The sequence below is a fragment of the Centrocercus urophasianus genome, unplaced genomic scaffold (genome assembly GCF_019232065.1).
Source record: "Centrocercus urophasianus isolate 14NV4802_14NV808 unplaced genomic scaffold, USGS_Curo_1.0 seq_36, whole genome shotgun sequence".
Classification (NCBI taxonomy): Eukaryota; Metazoa; Chordata; class Aves; order Galliformes; family Phasianidae; genus Centrocercus; species Centrocercus urophasianus.
Genome location: NW_024884933.1, coordinates 63,129 through 81,711, shown reverse-complemented (window position 1 = coordinate 81,711; position 18,583 = coordinate 63,129). Strand labels below are relative to the sequence as shown.

Genomic DNA, 18,583 nt, shown 5'->3' with positions numbered 1-18,583 from the left:
CCTGTTATGGTGATGTGGTGATGAGTTTGGGACATGGGGACTTTGCACTGGGGGGCAGGGTCTGGATTTGGGGACACTTGCACAACGCTCCTGGATCCCAACCCTTGCACTGAGGCTGGGCCGTGGGGACCCTCGCATGGTGCTTGGGGTGAGGTTGCGGTTGGGAGCCAGGAGCCTTTACTGGGGTAAAGATCTGGGAACTTCTGTGATGGGGTCAGGATTTGGGAACTTCTGCATCGGGGTGAGGATTTTGGGACCTCTGCATTGCGGTAAGGATTTAGGAAGCTGCTGCCATGAAGAAGAAGATGACAGCCAACGGGAGGGGGCCGGATCCGGCACCACCACCCCCTCGTAGCCGGGGCATCGCCAAGGCAGCAGAGGTGAGGCCATTGGGGTGCAGGTGTGACCCACAGTGCCGCATCCCCTTGTCGTTGGGGAATCCCATGGGGGGCTGCTGAAGCAGGATGGGATTGTCGCCCCCCCCAGTACGTGGGTTCCTTCATGCTGGAGGAGCTGGAGCTGCAGCAGCACGCAGGGCAGCTGGAGGAGCAGCTGCGGGCGCTGCAGGTGGGCCATCCCCATTGCCCTCAAATCCCCACGGCTGGTGGGGGGATGCCAGATGGCAGCAGGGGGACCCCACCACCACCCCGTGTCCCTGCCAGGATTGCCCCAGGAGGAAGCCTGTGGTGCTCAGGTTCAGCTTGCAGGGACTGAAGGTCTACGGAGCCGACGGGGAGGTGGGTGCTGGGTGCAATGTGCGATGTGATGCACAGGGTGCCGGATGCCACTTTGAAGATGTGCTCTGGGGGATCTGCAGCACTCAGAGCGCAGCTGCCCGCTTTGCAGACGAGCATTTGCAGCCAGGCTCGGGCCGGGCTCTGCTCACACCATGGTCCCAGCCAGGCCCCGCTGTCGCTGCAGACGCTGCTGATGGCGCACGCGCTGCGCCGCATCCTGTACAGCACCTGCCTGCACGCCGAGCGCCAGTTCGCCTTCGTGGCCCGCAACCCTCGCAGCCCCCCCAGCTCACTGTTCTGCCACCTCTTTGTGGGCCCCCCAGGCGAGGTGCCTGCCTGCTCCCACCCTCCCACCCCTGAACGCTTCAATCACTTCTGCGTTATCAATCTGACTCTCTCCCCTCTCTCCCTGCAGGTGCACGTGCTGCACCTGCTGCTGTGCCGCTCCTTCCAGCTCTGTTACCTGCAGGCGCACCCTGAGCTGCAGGCGGCTGAGCCCGACCCCCCCCCGCTGCTGCGGGAGCCCCTCAACCCCGAGGAGGTGTCGCGCAACGTCAACGCGCTGCTGTCCCTGCGGCGCCTGCCTGCCCTCGGACCTCTGGGTGCAGGGGTGGGTGCAGACCTTTGCAGCGCAGCACTGCACGGATCGCTGCACAGCACACTGCATGGGAAATGCCTGCGTGGTGCATCTTTGCGCAGAGCGTCTTTGCACGACACACCTTTGCAAGGAGCGTTTCTTTCATTGTGCATTTTTTCCCCATGGTGCACCTTTCCACAGCGGATCTTTTGCACAATGCATTTTTGCACAACATATTTTTGCATGACTCATTTTTTCGCATGCTGCATTTTTGCACAGCACATTCTTTGCACAGTCCATTTTTGCACGGCGCATCCTTGCATGGTGCATCTTTGCACAGCATTTCTCCATCATGTCTTGCACAGCCTTTCCTTGCACAGATTTTGCACCAGGTGAACTTCCTTCCCACGGTGCTTCACATACTTTGCACAGCACGTCAGCAAAGCCTCTTTTTGCAGGCTGCTTTCACAGCGCTTCCCCTGCTGTTTTCAGTGCTGCGTTTTGCACAGCCCCTCTTTGCGTGGCCTTTTCCAGCACGCAGTTGTACGCAGCACATCTTTGCACAGAGCATTTTGCACAGCCCACCCCGCCTGGCTTTATCTCATGGCGTTTTGCACAGCACTTTTTGCACAGCACTTTTGCACAGCACTTTTGCACAGCACTTCTTGAACAGCACTTTTGCACAGCACACTCCATGGCCCTTCCTCACACGGCCTTTCCTTGCTCCATCTTTAACTCTCAGCCTATTTCCACAGCACGTCTTTGCACAGCATCTGCTCCAAGAGAGACGGGTGGAGGCCGAGGGCCGCGCTGCGGGTTGGCACCCAGGGAACCCGTACTGCTCCCCAGTGCTGGTGCGCAAAAAGGCGATCCGCAGCAAAGTGCTGCGCTCGGGTGCCTACCGAGACTGCGGGGCTGAGAGTCAACTGCAGCACAGAGAGGGTGGTGAGTGGGGGGGGCGTGGGGACGGGGAGGGGGCCGGGGTCAAAGGGCACTTTGCGGCCCAGAGGGGGGCCTGGGTGGCAGCCCGCGCCTCGGGGGCGTCAAAGAGATGATCTGGGGTCAAGGAGGGGATTTGGCATCAAGGAAGGGATCTTGGGGTCAGACTGGGTATTTGGGACTGAGGAGAGGATTTGGGGGGTCAAAGAGGGGATTGCGGGGCCATTGAGGGGATTTAGGGTCAGAGAAGGAATTTGGGTGGAGGAGAGGACTTTGGGAGTCAAAGGGATGATTTGGGGGTCGAGGAGGAAACCTTGGGGTCAGTGAAGGGATTTGGGGTCAGAGAGGGAACTGTGGCTTGAGAAGAGGATTTGAGGATGTTTGAGGGGATTCTAGCGTCAGAGAGGGGTTAGAAGTTGAAGATTTGGGGGATCAAAGAGAGGACTGGGGGGCTAATGAGGGGATTCGGGACATTTGAGGGGACTTGGGGGTCAGGGAGGAGATTGTGGAGCCATTGAGGGAATTTGGGGTCAAGATGGGGATTTCAGGGTCAGAGAGGGGACTTGAGATTGAGGAGAGGATTTAGGGGGTCAAAGAGAGGATTTGGAGGTTAAGGAGGGGATTGTGGGGCCATTGAGGGCATTAGGGGTCAAGATGGGGATTTGGGGCTCAAGGAGGGTATTGTGGGGCCACTGAGGGGGTTTGGGGTCAAGGTGGGATTCTGGCGGATCAGGAAGGGGATTTTGGGGTTCAGGAGAGGATTTGGGATCAAGGAGGGGATTTTGGAGTCAGAGAAGGGATTTGGGGTTGCGGGTTGAGGATCTGGAGTCATTTGAGGGGATTCTGGGGTCAGAAGGGGTCAGAGGTTGAGGATTTTGGGGATCAGATAGAGGATTTGGAGGCCAACAAGGGGATTTGGGGTCATTGAGAGGATTTGGGTGTCAACAAGGGGATTTGGGGTTGTTGAGGGAATTCAGGGTCAAAGATGAGATTTGGGATCAAGAAGAGGCGATTTGGGATGAGAATAGGATTTTGAAGTCAGAAAGGATTTGGGGTCAAAGAGGGTTTTGGAGCCAACGCGAGGATTTGGCATGAAGGATAGGATTTGGGGTTTAATGAGAGGATTTGGGGGTCAAGCAGGGGATTTAAGGTCAAAAAGAGGGAGACAAGGAGGGGATTTGGTGTGAATGATAGGAAATAGGGATTACTGTGAGGATTTGGGTGCCAAGGAGGGGATTTCGGGTTCAAAGAGGAAATGATTTTGGGGTCAGAGAAAGGTTTTGATGTCACGTAGGAGATCTGGGATCAAGGAGAGGATGTGATGTCAAGGATGCGATTTGGGGGTCAAAGAGATCTGGGGTTGAAGAGAGTATTTTGGGGGTGAGGGAGAGGATTTAGGGCTGAAGAAGAAACTTGGGGGGATGAGGGGATTTGGGGTGTAGGAATAGAATTTGGGACTCAAAGAGAGGATTTTGGGGCCAAGGAGGGGATTTGGGGCTGGTAAGGGGATTTGGGGTGAGGATTTGGGGATAGGATTTTGGAGTAAAGAGAGGATTTGGGGATCGATGAAGGGATATGAGGTCGTCAAGGGGAATTTGGGGTCAAGGAGGGGATTTGAGATCGAGGAGAGGATTTGGGCGTCACAGGAAGGTTTCAAGGTCAAGGAGGATATTTGGGATCAGGAGAGGCTTCGGTGGGAAGGACGGGATCTGGGGTCACATTTGGTGTCAGTGAGGGGCCAGGGATGGGATTTGGGCTCAAAGAGAAATCCTGGGGGGTGAGGAGGGGGTTTGGGGCCGGGCACCCACCCCACCTCCCCCAGCCCCATCGGGATGGGAGAGCAGAAGCGCGCGGGGCCTGGCGCTGCTCCCTGACACCGAGGCCGCCCTCGCCGAGAGCGTGTGGGCCTTCGCCGGCATCGCCAGGTGAGCGCTCGCCTCCCCGCCCCGCAGCCCCCGGCCGGCCCCGCACCCATCCGCGCGTCCCCGCAGGGCCGGCGGCGTGGCGCTGCTGCACGGAGACGCGCCGGGAGCCTTCCTGCTGCGCGGCGAGCCCGGCGGCGCCCCGCGCTGGTGCCTGTGGGTGCGCGCGCCCTGCGGAGTCGTGCCGTACTGCGTGCTGCGGACGCGGCAGGGCCGCTTCTGCGTGGAGGTGAGCGGGGGGCTGCGTGCTGTCGGTGTGCGGGTCGGGGATGCACGCACGGATGCGTTCGTGGACGGGTGCGTGTGTGCATAGGGACCACGGAACCGTAGGGGCCTCCAGAGATCGTCGAGTCCAGCTCCCTGCCAAAGCAGTTCCCCACAGCAGGTCGCACAAGCAGGCGTCCGGGCGGGTGTGGAACATCTCCAGAGGAGACTCCACCAGCTCCCTGCGCACATACATGCACCGGTGTGAACACGTTGTTGTGCACCTGCACCCACCTGTGCACCAACTGCATGGATGCACCAATGCAGTGTGCTGCGTCACACCGGTGTGTGGGTGCACGAGGGTGCGCTTGCATGAGGAATTCACACGTACGTGCACGAGCGCTTTTGGTTCCAAGCTGGACTGGTGCAAGATGGGTGGGTGCGTGGTTCGCTGGTCCTTCAGGGCATCGGGGTGCGTGAACGCAGGGGCACACTGTGCTTCAGCGCATTTCTTTAGAGCATGAGTGCACGGAGCACTGGTGATTCCCTTCCTGGTTGCACAGTGCAAGCACGCATCGGTGCACCGGCACACCGGCGCCTCTCTCCTGCAGCACTCCCACGCCGAATTCCGCTCCATGCCGGCGCTGCTCGCGCACTACTCGGCAGTACCCAGGGGCTGCTTCTGCCGCCTGAGCGTGGGGCGCCGCAACCCCGGCTACGAGCAGCGGGACGAAGACAGCCCGGCCCTGGTGCAGCACGAGCGCGGTTAGAGCGGACCGCAGCTCCGACCGCACGGAGCCCCACGGCCACACCGCGAATAAACAGCTTTGCGCAACCGCGCTGCTCCGGACTCCTTCTTGCATCCGTCCAGCTGCAGCCCCACGCTCACGCGACCACACCGCGCACAGCCCCTTCCACCCCTTCCCCCCCGCGCGGCTCCACGCACGCGCACACCACGCCGCACGTTCGCCCGTCTTCCCGCGCGCGCCCTCTGCGGCACGTGACCCGCGAGGCGGGGCCTCAAGCGGCGGTCCTGCTGACCGGGCCTCGGCCTCGGCGGGCCGTGGGTAGCGGCGTCGGAAACCACGGGGGATTAAGTAGAGAGGGGGTTGGGCTGTAGCGGTGCAGGGCTGAGCCGGGACGGAGAGCCGAGAGATGGGGCCGGCAGGGCTCTGCTTTTCCGGCACGGGAACGAGGTTGAGGAGAAGGGTGACCCGCAGCGCTGCTGAGGGCGTCGGGCTGTTCGTGCGGCCCAGCGGGACGCCTTGGAGGAGGTGGGAAATCTCTTCCTGCTGGAGAAGCGAAGCAGAAGCTGCGAGGGGATGCGCGGTGCCTGCTGGTGTGTCAGCAGGTGAGCGGCTGGGAGGGGAAAAGCAGCCCAGAAAACCCCAACCAAACACAACCACTGAAAACCAACAGGTCAACCCAACTTCTGCTGTTAGCAGAAGCTACAAGGACAGAATGGCCAGTGATAGGTGTAAGATGGAAGTCCCAGATGCCTTCTGTTCCTGCCGTGGCTCTCCAAAACAGGAATGAATGGCAGTGATGCCTGCTTGCTGCTGGCCTTGCACTCAGCTGGCATCCTGCTTGAATCCATATTCCTGAAGATTTCCTGCCCTATGGCAAAACAGTCCCGGCCTTCAGCACTGTCAGCTGCCCCTGCAGTTTTCACCACCCACCTGCAGGCCGTTCTGTGGTTGGTTTATTTTATTTTTCTCACTGGAACGCGTTTTTGAGAGCACACAGGTGTGTGATAATGTGGAAGAGATCCTGTTGTAATGTCGTGCGGTACCTACAAAGACAATTTCTGCACCTTCTACAGCATAATGCTCCCTGATCTGTAGGAATTGAAGCATTTATGCTGGCAGCCCTTCTGGGAAATGGAGGAGTAATATCCACACTGTTCTGTTCTTCTTTTCTCCCAAAATTGCAGTTGTCAGAGAGCTGTGATGATATTATCATTTCAGTTCAGTGCTTTAACCAAAGCACTGTTTTTAACCCTAAACACGTCAGGGGAGCAGCAGGCAGACGGAACACCCCAAAGAAGGAGTGCACTTGGGAGAGAGGATGGGGACAGACTTTGGATTCTCAGTGAATTGCTGCCATTTGTCTGTTTTTCACTTCTGGAAGTAACTTCTCCCATCTCAGCTGCACTGCTGGTAAAACTGTGCTGTGTGACCATCAGGGCAGATTTGGTTCCAGCAGAGCTGCAGTGTCAGGTGTTGCAAAGTACCATGATGTCTGTACTCGGAGCAGGGTGCTGATTTAACTGAGCGCAGCATTTCAGTCACCTCAGTACTGGCTCTGTCATAGAACCCTACAGAAATACAGTCCTGCATGCCTGAGATATTTAAGGCCTGGAAGCAAATGTGTTTGGTAGTCATACCCGAGCATGAAATGCCATGGGAGGTGTGAGGAGGTGCAGCAGGGAGGTGGGTGCCCAGCTGGCACTCTGCGGGCTGCCTGCTTGCCTTCATGCTGTGAACCTCCTCCTGAATTCATTCCTGTTTTGTACAGCGTGCTGAAACCATCAGATTCTTGGTGAGAACTTCCTGCCTGGAGATTTACAGTGAGGACATAAGAGACCTTCTAGGAGCCGATATCAAGCACATGTTGGAGCTGAAGCCAGGAAGGCCAGAGGAAAAAATGCACTGAAATCCCAACCAAGTGGCAGAAATGACCCTACAAAATGCCCCTCTTAGAGTCTTCGCAGATCTTTTTGCATGTATTCCTGGGGGCACCTGCAAATCTTCTGCCCCAGTTTGCTCCCCTGCAGGCCCACCTGCGAGGGAAAGCCGCAGCGGCAGCACATGTGGGGCATGGAAGCGCTGCACTGGAAGGGACCAGCAGTGCCTGCAGCCTGGAGGCGGTGCTACATGGGCTCCTGCCTTCATGAAGCCAAATCCTCTTGCAGGCAGCGCCCTGCTTTGCTTTCCGAGCGTGCTTACATTGGGAGAGAGAAGGCAGAAAAGGGGCTCAGTGCTGATTTAGACCACGCTTGCTGCAAATCCCCATTCTTTGTTCCCCATTAGCAGTGACACAGGTTTCCATGACGACTGCAGTTGGCACCAGGAGGGCAGGACTCGGGCACAGCGGTTTCCAGGGAAACACCAGCGCTATGGGGACAGCCACCAGCCTCACTGCTTCCTCTAGCAAGGAGTCCAGCCGTGTCCTGTGGAGGCAGAAGGCCTGGGCTGACCCACAGCTTTCTTCTGAGCCCCAGAGCCTGCTAATCTCCTCTGAAATCCTGTGTCTTTGTTCCCTTGCCTTTTAACATCAGTGATTTTGTACAGTCTGAAGCCCCGAGACTCAGCTGCCAGCTGTGGAACGAAGTCCTTTGACAGAAGAGCAGGTAGTAGGAGCTCTGGTAGGAGCACAGCGTGGCCAGGCTGTAGACAGCCCTGGAAAGGCCTCTGTGGCACCCTGGAGTGCAGCTGTGCCAGTTCTCCTGTAGTGCAGTCAGAAGTCATGGTGTGCAACCAACCTGGCTGTGGTTCTGAACTGGGTTAATTCAGGGCAGGCACAGCTTTGCAGTGACATAAACAAGGATAACATCCTGCTGAGTTCAGTTTTCAGAAGGATTTGCTCCATTTTGCCTCGATTTTTTTTTTACATCCCTTCCTGTAGCGTCACCAAAACATCTCGAGGTGTTCGGAGCTCACACACCCAAAGGCAGTATCTGTGCTCTGAGCACCCAAAGGAGCTGTGGGTGTCCCTGATTGCTGCTGGGGAGTTGGGCCAGGTGGCCTTTACAGGTCCCTTCCAACTCAAACCATGCTATGATCTATCGCATCCCTGATGATCCCTGCTGGCACCATCAGGTTTTGGTTATGAGCTCAGCGGATGTGGGGTGTAACACAGCTGGTGCAAATGAATTCCTCTCATTTAAAATTCCCAGCGTGGATGGATTTTCAGAAGGAGCTCATGTGGGAGTGCACTGTTCTCAGTTATTTTGTGTTTTTGGTTTTTTTTAAATGTAGGTTTGATGGACTGTTCGATACTTTGAACACCTCAATCATTTCTCAGTGTGCTGCGTGTTTTCTTCTGCACGATTTAGTGATTCCTTTGATGGTTTTGAAAAGATGCCATTAGTCATTTAACACTGCCCAGGTGCCTGGATGTGATTTTAGAGCATCGGATAAATGAACTCATCTGGAGGAAAAAAAATACATAGTCTGCCTGTGTGCGATGGTGTGATTTGGGGAACTGCGTTGGTGCGAATCAGGCGCCCTCTCAGAACGGAGGGGTTCAGTACAGCACCAGTAACAATATCTGATTACTGAATCGGTGCTTTGGTTTTAAAAAGCTCCCTATGACTGATGATATATATTAGAGACTTTGCCATAATAGGTGAAAAACATTTCTGTTCATCTTAAAATATGCTGCTTAATAATAGAGGAGGTAGAAGGCAGCTCAGTGCAGAGAAGTTGGGTTGCTTGTGTCCTGGGAGATGGCTGAATCCATCAGCAAGTTCATAACCTTCACTCTTTTTGGCTGTAAAGGTGGTTCCCTCTTTTTGTGTGGTCTGAAAGCTGGTGGGCAGCCCTCTGCACACCCTTCTGCAGCCTTGCTCCCCCTCCTGTCCTGTGTTGTGCTGTCCCTGCTTGCAGCTGAAGGCACACCTGGAAAGGTGCTGTGCGTGGAGGGGCTTTCCCTGCAGCCTGCGCACAGCGTGGTGCAGAGTGAGCAGATTGTGGAGGCAGACCAGAGGAACGCTGTGATGAACAAGGGCTCTTCCTGCTCCATCTTTACCATCCATATAGAAGTCTGCACCATAGGTAGGAGCTGGATGTGCTGCATCCACGCAACCAGAGGGATCCAACCATTCAGCCCCCAGGCAGAAGTTGGAGCATACGTGACTTTGGTCCATAGAAATCAGCATGGTGCCCTGACACTGGGATGCTTTGTAGAGTGAGATGGCTGAATATTCAAAATCTTTCCTCCTCAGTTCCCCTTCGGGCTGAAATGTCTTGCACTCAATCTGGAAACATGTTTTGTTCTCCTTCTTTTATCTTCTAAAGCCTTTATTTCTAGCAAAGGCCACTAGGACTCACAGCCAATACACTGCCTTGGAGCTCAGACATTGCAAAGCCTTGAGAAACTTGTATCCTTCTCTCCCTCGTCTGACCTCTCTTACAAGGATTCCTTCATTTAGCTGAATTATGGGGCACGTCTTTTAAGCAAACAACTAATCTGGGTTTAAAGATAGAATAAAAGAGTCCCTTAATGATGTTTTAGTGACTAATTTTCCTTTCCCAAGTATCTCATTTCAGCTGTCATTTCTTTAGCTGACAAAGCTGCCTACTGCATCTGGACAAGGACCTTGAAAGGTTTCCTCAGGGACTAAGAAAGAAATTAATCTCCTGTATTCTGTCTCATCCTTGACCCCAGCTGGGCCCTGAACAGCTTGGTTGTGTTCTCTTCCACAGGTGTTTCAGCCATCAGGAAAGTTGCATAATGTCTTTCTAAATGGTAGTTCCAGCTGTTAATGAGAGTATCTCATTTACATCTGCCCAAAGTGATGTGTGTTGGGTTCATGGAATGTCTCAATTAGCACAGCTGGTGGATGCTGATCCCTGCATTATGTGGTTATGTCAAGCCCCAACTTTAAGCCTGACAAGGAAAATGAAGCGTTTACACTCCTGTTTTGTGTTGGGTGCAGGGCTCCTAAATGAACAGGTATTTATGTTACCATCTTTAGGCTTCTCAAAGAAGTGTGTGAGTAAGTTGCAACTTATTTTCCAGTTGCACATGTAGGATGTTATAATTTGCAGGTGCTTAATGTTTTAAAGAAGCTCCTCACAACTATGTGAGCTTTATTTCCAAACAAAAGTTCAGAAACAGGATGTTGGTGAGCACGGGGCTCTGACTGCAGATGTGCAAAACACGCAAGGCACCACCTGATGTTGAGGGCGTTTGGAGTAGCAGCTATTTTACCCCTTTATGTTGTGTTTAGGGATTGATTTGCTCAGCAGGAAGATGTTTTAGATCGAGCTGGTGCTTCTGCCACCAGGAGCAGCTGATGGGCTGCGTGTGGACGAGACAGGCAACACCTGCAGGAATTTCAGTGAGTCTGGGGACCTTGTTACAAGGTGGAAACCAAACCACAAAGCTCTGCAATGGAAGCAAACAGCCTCCTTGGGTAAAAGGACTCTGACAATGACCACAGTGACTTATTTGTTGTCTACATAAGCTGGGACAGGGAAGGAAAGAGTTCAAAAACCTATGTTTTGTAACAGTCCCTTAACCCCAGCAATCAGAAAGAATGGTGAGAGGGTGCTCTGTTTAAGCTCTATTGTTGTTTGTTTGTTTTTTCTTCTTTCTTTTTTCCCCTATTCTTCCATGTCCAGACATGTCAGAGCGTGTGCTGTGAGGCAGTGCTCTGCTGCAAATGGTAAGCTCTGCAGTTAATAACCCACTGCTGTAAGTGAAATACCCCAGGGCAGTGGGTTTCCTTTGTTTCTCATGCCTTTATTTCTCATTACAAACCTTTCCCCCGTGCATCAGATTATTCATTGTTTAGGTATCCTCCACATCCACATCCATAAGGTTTAATTCCTGATTAAATTCAAGGTGAGGTTTTGTAGAAGTTTGCCTAGAAGTGAGCAGACATGGGTCAAACTGTTCCCTGGTGCAAATTGGAGCTCGGAGCGCCGAAGGAGCAATTCCCTTGAACTCGGGATGCAATCATGAGGGATGATAGGGGCACAGGGATCTGAGTGCTGTGGACAATATGCCTGATTTGACGAAAGATGGGTATGAAGCTGAGTGTGGTAAGGAGCTGGTGAAATTGCAGGGTTCCTAAAGTGTCTGCCTTACTAACAGGAGACTTGTGGCATCACGTTAGTTCAAGGAACTAATTTGGATTTTGTGTTGAGGTGTAGTGAGAACTACTGGTGATGGGTGGATGGTTGGACTGGATGATCCTGTAGGTCTTTTCCAACCTTGGTGTTTCTGTGATTCTGTGATTAAGTGCCTGTTCTGGTTCCTGACCATTGAGATGCTGCTTCCTGAGTAGCGCCTAACTTGGAATGATTTTCTTGCAGATGAGAGAGGGCAGGCCCACCTTAGGGCCGCAAATCTTAATGTAGTGAACCAGGCAGGAAGCAGGAGACAGTCAGAAACTGGAACTACAGGAGAGCAGAGCAAAGAGGCCACTAAAATCAGCCCTTCCCTCCCTCTGTGCTCTCAGTCCTCATTGATGGCAGGTGCAGACACATCCCCACCACAACTCAAAGCTGACCAGGCTGCTGCATGGCTCCCTGGGAGGGAATATGAGGCCCTGATGGTAGCATGCTTATCTCCAGCTGACAACAGCTATGATGAACGCCTCAGTCCTGTGCTATGCAAATCGAGTGAAAAACATCAAGAACAAGTCCTGTATCACGGATGCTCTGCTGAGGGATATCAGGAGGAGATTAAGAAGCTGAAGGCCATTCTAGCTGAAGAAATGAATGTGAATAATTTGTCAGGTAAGAAAACCTCAGCCTTAGAGCTGTTTTATCTTTGACCAAAAAAAGTGGTTTTGCAAGTAAAATGCTCACCAGATCTCACCTCATCCATTGCAGGAAGAGGTGTCCATTCTGGTAATGTGCTCTTCTTTTAGTATTGTCAAAATGACCTTATTCCAGCAGTAAAGAACATCTTAATTCTCTAATAGTTTCTCTAGTTTTCAATAATGACTAATTTTGTTAGAAAATGCTGATAGGATTCAAATCCTTGATTCTTTTTGGTTAGTGTGGGTAGAATTTGGTCGACAGAAAAGGGATTTCAGCTGGCAGAGCAAAGATGGTGGAGAAATAACAATGTAAAATTAAATACAATTAAATACAATTATACTTTTTTTTTTTTTTTTAATTAGCATTCTGTTTAATTAGTATTAATTAGCATTAGCTCCTGTTATCCTGAACTGTGAACTTTTGGCACTACAGGAAGTTTTTGCCTCGCTAACAGCATTCCTTACAGAATGCTCTGTCCTCTCGTCAAGGATTCACCCTCAGCAGACCCACTGTGCTGGGCAGCAGGAATAGGAAACCTGGGAGCAATCTTTTGGGACCTGATCATCTCTTGAGAGTTGTGACAAAGGTCAACTGTTATGAGAGGCTGAAGGATTTTTCTCTTTTCCCCTTTCTGCTGCCTTTCAAAAACAGCTGAGAAGACAGGAGGAATTTCCCTGCACTTTTTAATCTCCTTCCCAGTATATTTTATCTTCCAAATCTGTTAACATGGTTTGGGAAACAGATCTCCTGTTATTCTGACAGAGATCAGACATATTTGCTTTCATATACCTGAAGCTCCTGCTCTGCTCGGCGCTGATTCCTCTCCCCACACCTCTGGAGCTGGTGGCCAGTGGGCATTTTAGCAGCACAGATTCTGGCACATGAGTGCAGTGCAAAGGAGCACATGGATGGCGATATTCTTTGCTGGCAACGAGCTCCTTTGTTCTGTTTCCAGGCACTCCACAGGCAGTCCCACCCAGTAACTGTGCATGATTTTATTGCTGCTTTGCTTTGCAGGGCTTCCACCTGCCGAGGCTGCTCACTTGGAAGGGAAGCCAGCTCTCCTCCTGATGTTGAAGCAGAGAAGCAGCTGATCAGAGAAGTAAGGCAGCAGGGATTCAATCGTATGATATGTCCTACTGTCTTTGACTGAAGTTTGTGGATTTTTATAGTCCTTACTGCAAATAGGACGTAAGCTTTTCCAGTATATTTGTCATCACATTTTTTTTTTTTGTCCTTGGCTTGTTTCTTATGGCCTTATTTACAATATCATTTCCTCTCATTATTGTTCACTCCACTTCATCTCCAGACGAGTGGGGCTTTCCAGGATTTCCTTGAAGCACATGTAACAAGAGTGAATTACATGTGATGTTTAAATTTGTTCCATCAATGGAGGGGGGAAAGACATTAGGAACAGAAGGATGAGGAGGAGAGATGGAGCCAAGTGGAAGAATGAGGAGTTGGTAGAGAAGATAGAAGTAGAGGGACCAGAAGGAAGTGAACTTTGTCCTCACTTGTTACAAAGCCCTTTCCAGGGCACCACATCTGCCCAAAAAGCAGTTTGTAGGGCTAGCCTGTCACCTTTCATCAATGCTGCATCCATTTCAGCCACAGGAAAATGTCAATGAGTACAGTTTTACTGGGGTGGATGTAAGCTGTGACCTTGTGTACAGGCAGGAGCAGTGCTGCTGCACCAGGCTCTGCTGTGCCCAGGAGAAGGAAGAGATGCTGGCCCAGCTAAAGGCCAGCATGAAGTGAAGCAGAAGTCCCGTGCCTGCCTTGAATAAGGCATCATAACCTAAGGATCTGCTGTGGTCTCAAGCTGTCTGCCCTCGAGGAGAACCTCAGGAAGGAAGCAGGTGTGGATTAGGCAGGGTGCAGAGCGCAGAGTGATGGTGCTGTTCAGACACACAGGGTGCACAGCACAGAGCCATGGTGCCCTGGTGCTGTTCAGACACTGCGGGGTTGCCTTTGGGAATGAGCTGAAACAGAAGGTTTCTTGCACACTCTGATTTGTGGCAGCCACTGCAGCCTCTGAAGAGGCACTGACAACTGCTGCAGCAAGCGTCGCAGCCCCTGCTCTACCTCTCTCGTATTGACAGCAGGAGTGTGACTGCCTTCTGAGCCATTTGCGAGACTCTGTCCCAGCTTCCCTATTTCCCTGAGCTCTTTTCCATGTCAAGACCAGCCTGGCCCTGCCCTGCAAGCCCTAAGGCAACAAAATGGAATTTTGCCCATGCAGCTGTGAGTTCTCTCTGCCTTAGATCAGCATTCCTCTTGAACAGAGGTTTATGCTGCAGAGCTGTCTCAGCAGGCAGCAGCCTTGATCTGATTGGCTTCCCACAACCCACATGCCCCAGACAAGCAGGCTGCAGCAGTATCTTCCGTCGCATACAAATCTGATGCAGCTCTTGGTTTCCTGGTGGATTATCAACACCATCGCTTTGCTGCAGGGCAGGTATTCCTGTCATGCACCTATAAAGAGTTGCCAGCTATCCAATTCATTATCATTTTTCATTTATACTCCCGCGGTGCCTCAGAGCATGTTTTGTAATGTGCTTACACAGCACGTTTTGTCCAATATTAATCCTTGCAACCATATTCTAAATTCTTGATGCTACCACTTTCTAAGGTGAAAGGTTTATTGTTTTCCCTCTGACTACAAGCATGTACCCCCTGCACTTCTGAAATAGGTTTCTATGTGAATGTGAGGTTCAGGGTTTTCCCAGCCCTGTAAGATCTGTATTCCTTGCCTGACTTGCCCTCTAGGTTTCTGATGGTTTTTACTTACCAACCTAAGAAGGTAAATAACAAACAGACTTCTCCCAGCCAAACAAACAGCTTTCAGCTTTTGCGGAAGGTTTGGTGATGTTTTCACAGATTTATATTCTATGCAGAGCTCACTATTTACATTGCAGGTATTTGCTCTTTTATTCTTCAGCTGCTGTGAATTCTGAGACTAATCCTACTGAGACACCTTTGCCTGAAGACTCCTGCTGCAGCAGATGAAGAACTGACATCAGTCAAGGTTCCCTGCAGTCCACTTCTCCCTCCCAGGCTGAAGAGACCCAGGTGGGCAGTGTCACTCTTCGACTCTTCCAGGATTCACCCTGCATCTTTTCAGAGATGCAGCCTTTTGTTTCTTCTTGTCCTCAGGACTCAGCAGTGCCTCAAGCTGTGCGAGGTGCTGGCGATGGGAACGCCGGAGTGGAGGAGCTGTCATACCAGAAGGGACTTCAGCCCCTGTGGAGCAGCAGCAGGTGCTTGCCAGCTCAGTGGCTGCTTCTGATAACTGCCTCCTGTTGCACACAGGCAACAAGCAATCACAGAATCACAGAATTGTAGGGGTTGGAAGAGTCCTCCAGAGATCATCGAGTCCAACCCCCCTGCCAAAGCAGGTTCCCTACTTTTGTCTTTCCATCTTGCTGGACCCTGCCAGCAGTCACTGCTGGCTGTCCTGAATCCTGCTTGCACAGCAGCATGACTGCTCAACTTCAGCTATGTGTTCTGTGCAGTGCAAAATCAAGCAGATGCACATTCTTTATCCCCAAATTAACTGTGTCCATTTGGAGCAGACAAATAGCTGCTAGGTGCAGTACTCTGATGCCTAATGCCATAATGATGAACTCTCATTGAGAGTTCTCCTGAGAGACTCTCCATTGTCACTGAGATCACTATCACTTCTGCCTTTAATTCATGCATCTGAGAGTACCTGCAAGACTTCAGCCAGAGCTGGCATTAAAATTGCCTGGGAACAAAATGTTATTGGCAGCATTAGACCCGGGGCCTGAATCTCATGGCTGGGGTGTGAGGGGTGCAGGGTCACATCTCCATGTCGCTGATCTCTGTCAGCTCCCATGAGACACGCTCACTGTGATGGGCCTCTCCCACTGCAAAAGGAGCTATTAACAAATCTAGGATAGCACTGTCTGCAATTTGTGAGGAGTTGTGTCTGTTGATGGAGATGGCTCCAAAGAAACCATTTGTTTTGACGGTATATCAAATTTTAATAGTCTTAGTGCCTGAAGTTTTTCTTCCTGTGATAAGGGAGGAAAAATGCCAACTGCATTGTTAAAATCAGAGTTGGCTGCAGATTAGGCAGGAGGGTTTGATTCCACAGGTGTGGAATTTTCAATGTCACCTTTTAAATGCTTTATACCACAGGGTGGCTGAGAGTCAGCAGAGCAGGATTCAGTCCTGCATTAAGCAAACAAAACTGAAAGCTTTGGCAACTGCAGGGAAGTAGAATAGCAGGTCATCTCTGGTGGAGAATGAGTTCTTTCTGATGGGTTTGAAGATCATTAAGAGGCTATTATCAGTACAGGCTTTATCAGCAGTAGGATTTTCTCCAATCTGAGTCGGTGCTGGTGAGCCTGACCTGTTTGCCTTGATACAGATGTCAGTGCAGACAAAGAGAGCAGCTAGCAGCTCAGGAGTTCAGTGTGCCTTGTCTGAAGAGGCATCAGCTGCACCAGGAAGGGGTGCCTGGAGTTGTTTGCCACACCAGTGCAGTGGCACAAGGGGCGAGCAGCCTGGGATCTGAATTCACACCAGAGATTAGCAGAACGCCTGCACTCAGCACTCTGTTGAATATTTATCTCCCTTCCAGGAGTTTTACTGCTGGTGTAAGATTGCCAGGACTAAATCACTTTTGCCCTTAAGAAGTCAGGCTGGTGCACACCCAGACTGGCATAAAGGGAACACTGCTATGTTTGTCGAAGAGTCTGCAGTGTTCCATTGTGCCTCAGGCTACCTACAAACCCCTTGCCTGCTTGGATAGTCACAGTGCTGTGAGAACAGCAGTCCTGACTCCTGCAGGGCTTGCTTCACACCCATGTCAGTGTGTGGGGCTGTGCAGTGTGAGTGTGAGATAAGCTTGGTTTAAAACATGGGCCTGTGCCTGCACACAGGTGGCTATGCTGAGGTAGCCCACATCATTTAATCCATCTGATAGTACTGCTCCAAAGAAGAAACTATATTATCGCTTACAGCCTTACCACTGCAACATCTGCCATTTGAAATATATTTGCATCATTTCAGCACCTCCTGTGCTTGCTCTGAGAGCCTTTCCAAACGAGAAATAATAATTGAAATATAAATTCCACATTGGAATTTATATATTGGAGTTTATTAAAAACATTGGGTTTTTTTTTAAATAAAAAAGCAATTCTGTGCATGTAGACACACTCTCAGTTGCACTTGTTATTCTGATCACCTTTGTCGTCATGTTTCTGACATGTATACTCACACGGAGTTCATATATAGCAAACTGTTATGACACGTGGAATTTGCCAGGATTACTCGGGACAGCAAATCTCCCAAGGAGTCGCTATTTCTGTATGGTGTTGTCTCAAGCATCGTTCAGGTACAGAAGTTCATCCTTCACAGCTACACAAATGCTTCCTTGTAATGCTCAGCAAACAGAAGCACCAGAACAAGTGGTAAGGGGGGAAGAGGCTGAAAACAAGGACCTCAAGGAGAAGCGTAACATTGGAAAAAGTTTGCAGATGAGCAGAGGATGCGGCTATGCTGCAGAAATTTGATGATGACAGCAGTGATTTGGTTCTTCTTAATGTCCAGGAGGAGGTTTGAGCCTAGAGCAAACTTCTGCAGAAGATGCAGAAGAAGGTGAGCCTGCAAAAACAGTTCCCTGTTTCCAATTCGGGGAGCATTCACTGGGATTATTCTCAGGATGGCTTTTTCACTCCTTAGTTCCACACTTCCTCAACCATTTTCCCTTCTCTGCTTATCCGTTTTTTAATGTTAATGAGATACCTTAGGGTAGTATATTTACAGAATGATGGCACCTGTGTCTAACATGCCATGTGTGCATGCGTTAGTACCTACGATGTTGATTAGACCCAGAGAATTTCTGGAGTGGGAAGGGACCCACAGGGATCACCGAGTCCAGCTCCACTGCACGCATTTTTAGGAACTGCTGGAACAAACTTGCTCCACGACTCCAGCGTTCTCAAACTCCCCCCCGTCCCCAAGGGTTTTAAAAGCTGGCTGCCTTGTTGTGTAGCAGGACACCGAGAGGAGCTTGTCTGTTATGGGAGAGGATGCGACTCCCTCCACTGACTGACACTGCTCACTGCATCCTCGGCAGCACCCGTTCTGATCACCCAAGAAAATGAGCTGTGCAAATATATTAAAAAATATAAAAATCTATATATAAACGCATATTGTTTTTATATACATAAGCAGCACCCTTACATCTTAGGCATGCTTGAAAATCAGTTTTGCTCTGATTACATGAGGCAGAATCAGAGGAGTTTTGAAAACGTGCCTATGCCTCAGAAATCTGCACGTTAAGAACTTGCTTAATTTAGGTTACCAAAGAAGTATGGCACCTTTTTCATCTAAAATAGGAATCCCGTGACTTTGTTAGCTTGGGACAGGGAACACATGGTGAAAATTTAAGCGCATTTGAAGCCTCAGTAATTCATGGGATGATGTGTCAAGTCTTCCATTTAAACAAATGTGGAATTCTCTTTCCAGATAAAATCTCATCCCAATTATTAATTATAAGTTAGAAAGCACTGAAGCTTTTGTTTTTAAGAGTGGGCGCTAACAGTAGGTGCTTATTAACTTCTTCATGTTTGAATTTTGCTAAATTGTTGGCTTCGATTGAGTGTAAATCCAGATCACGGAACCCCTTTGGTGTTCTTGGTTTGCCACCATTGCTCTTCTATAAGCACCTTC

At 50.9% G+C, this 18,583-nt stretch overlaps 1 protein-coding gene across 3 annotated transcripts; it reads left to right on the top strand.

The window, feature by feature from the left end:
* The first annotated feature begins 293 nt into the window (after positions 1-293).
* On the top strand, positions 294-17,958 carry SH2D5 (SH2 domain containing 5). Of its 3 annotated transcripts, XM_042831680.1 has the most exons (9): positions 294-380; positions 487-567; positions 663-737; positions 922-1,065; positions 1,153-1,347; positions 2,070-2,259; positions 4,076-4,178; positions 4,245-4,404; positions 4,991-5,149. In XM_042831680.1, the coding sequence occupies exons 1-9, from the start codon at positions 294-296 to the stop codon at positions 5,147-5,149; spliced, it is 1,194 nt and encodes a 397-aa protein (XP_042687614.1). The 3 variants fall into 3 exon arrangements, 1 of the variants encoding a protein (XP_042687614.1); XR_006170990.1 differs by lacking the exons at positions 294-380; positions 487-567; positions 663-737; ... (3 more) ...; positions 4,076-4,178; positions 4,991-5,149 and adding exons at positions 11,687-11,851; positions 12,896-12,980; positions 14,820-14,950; positions 15,035-17,958 and having other exon boundaries at positions 4,340-4,404; XR_006170991.1 differs by lacking the exons at positions 294-380; positions 487-567; positions 663-737; ... (4 more) ...; positions 4,245-4,404; positions 4,991-5,149 and adding exons at positions 13,555-13,737; positions 14,820-14,950; positions 15,035-17,958.
* The last annotated feature ends 625 nt before the right edge of the window (positions 17,959-18,583 follow it).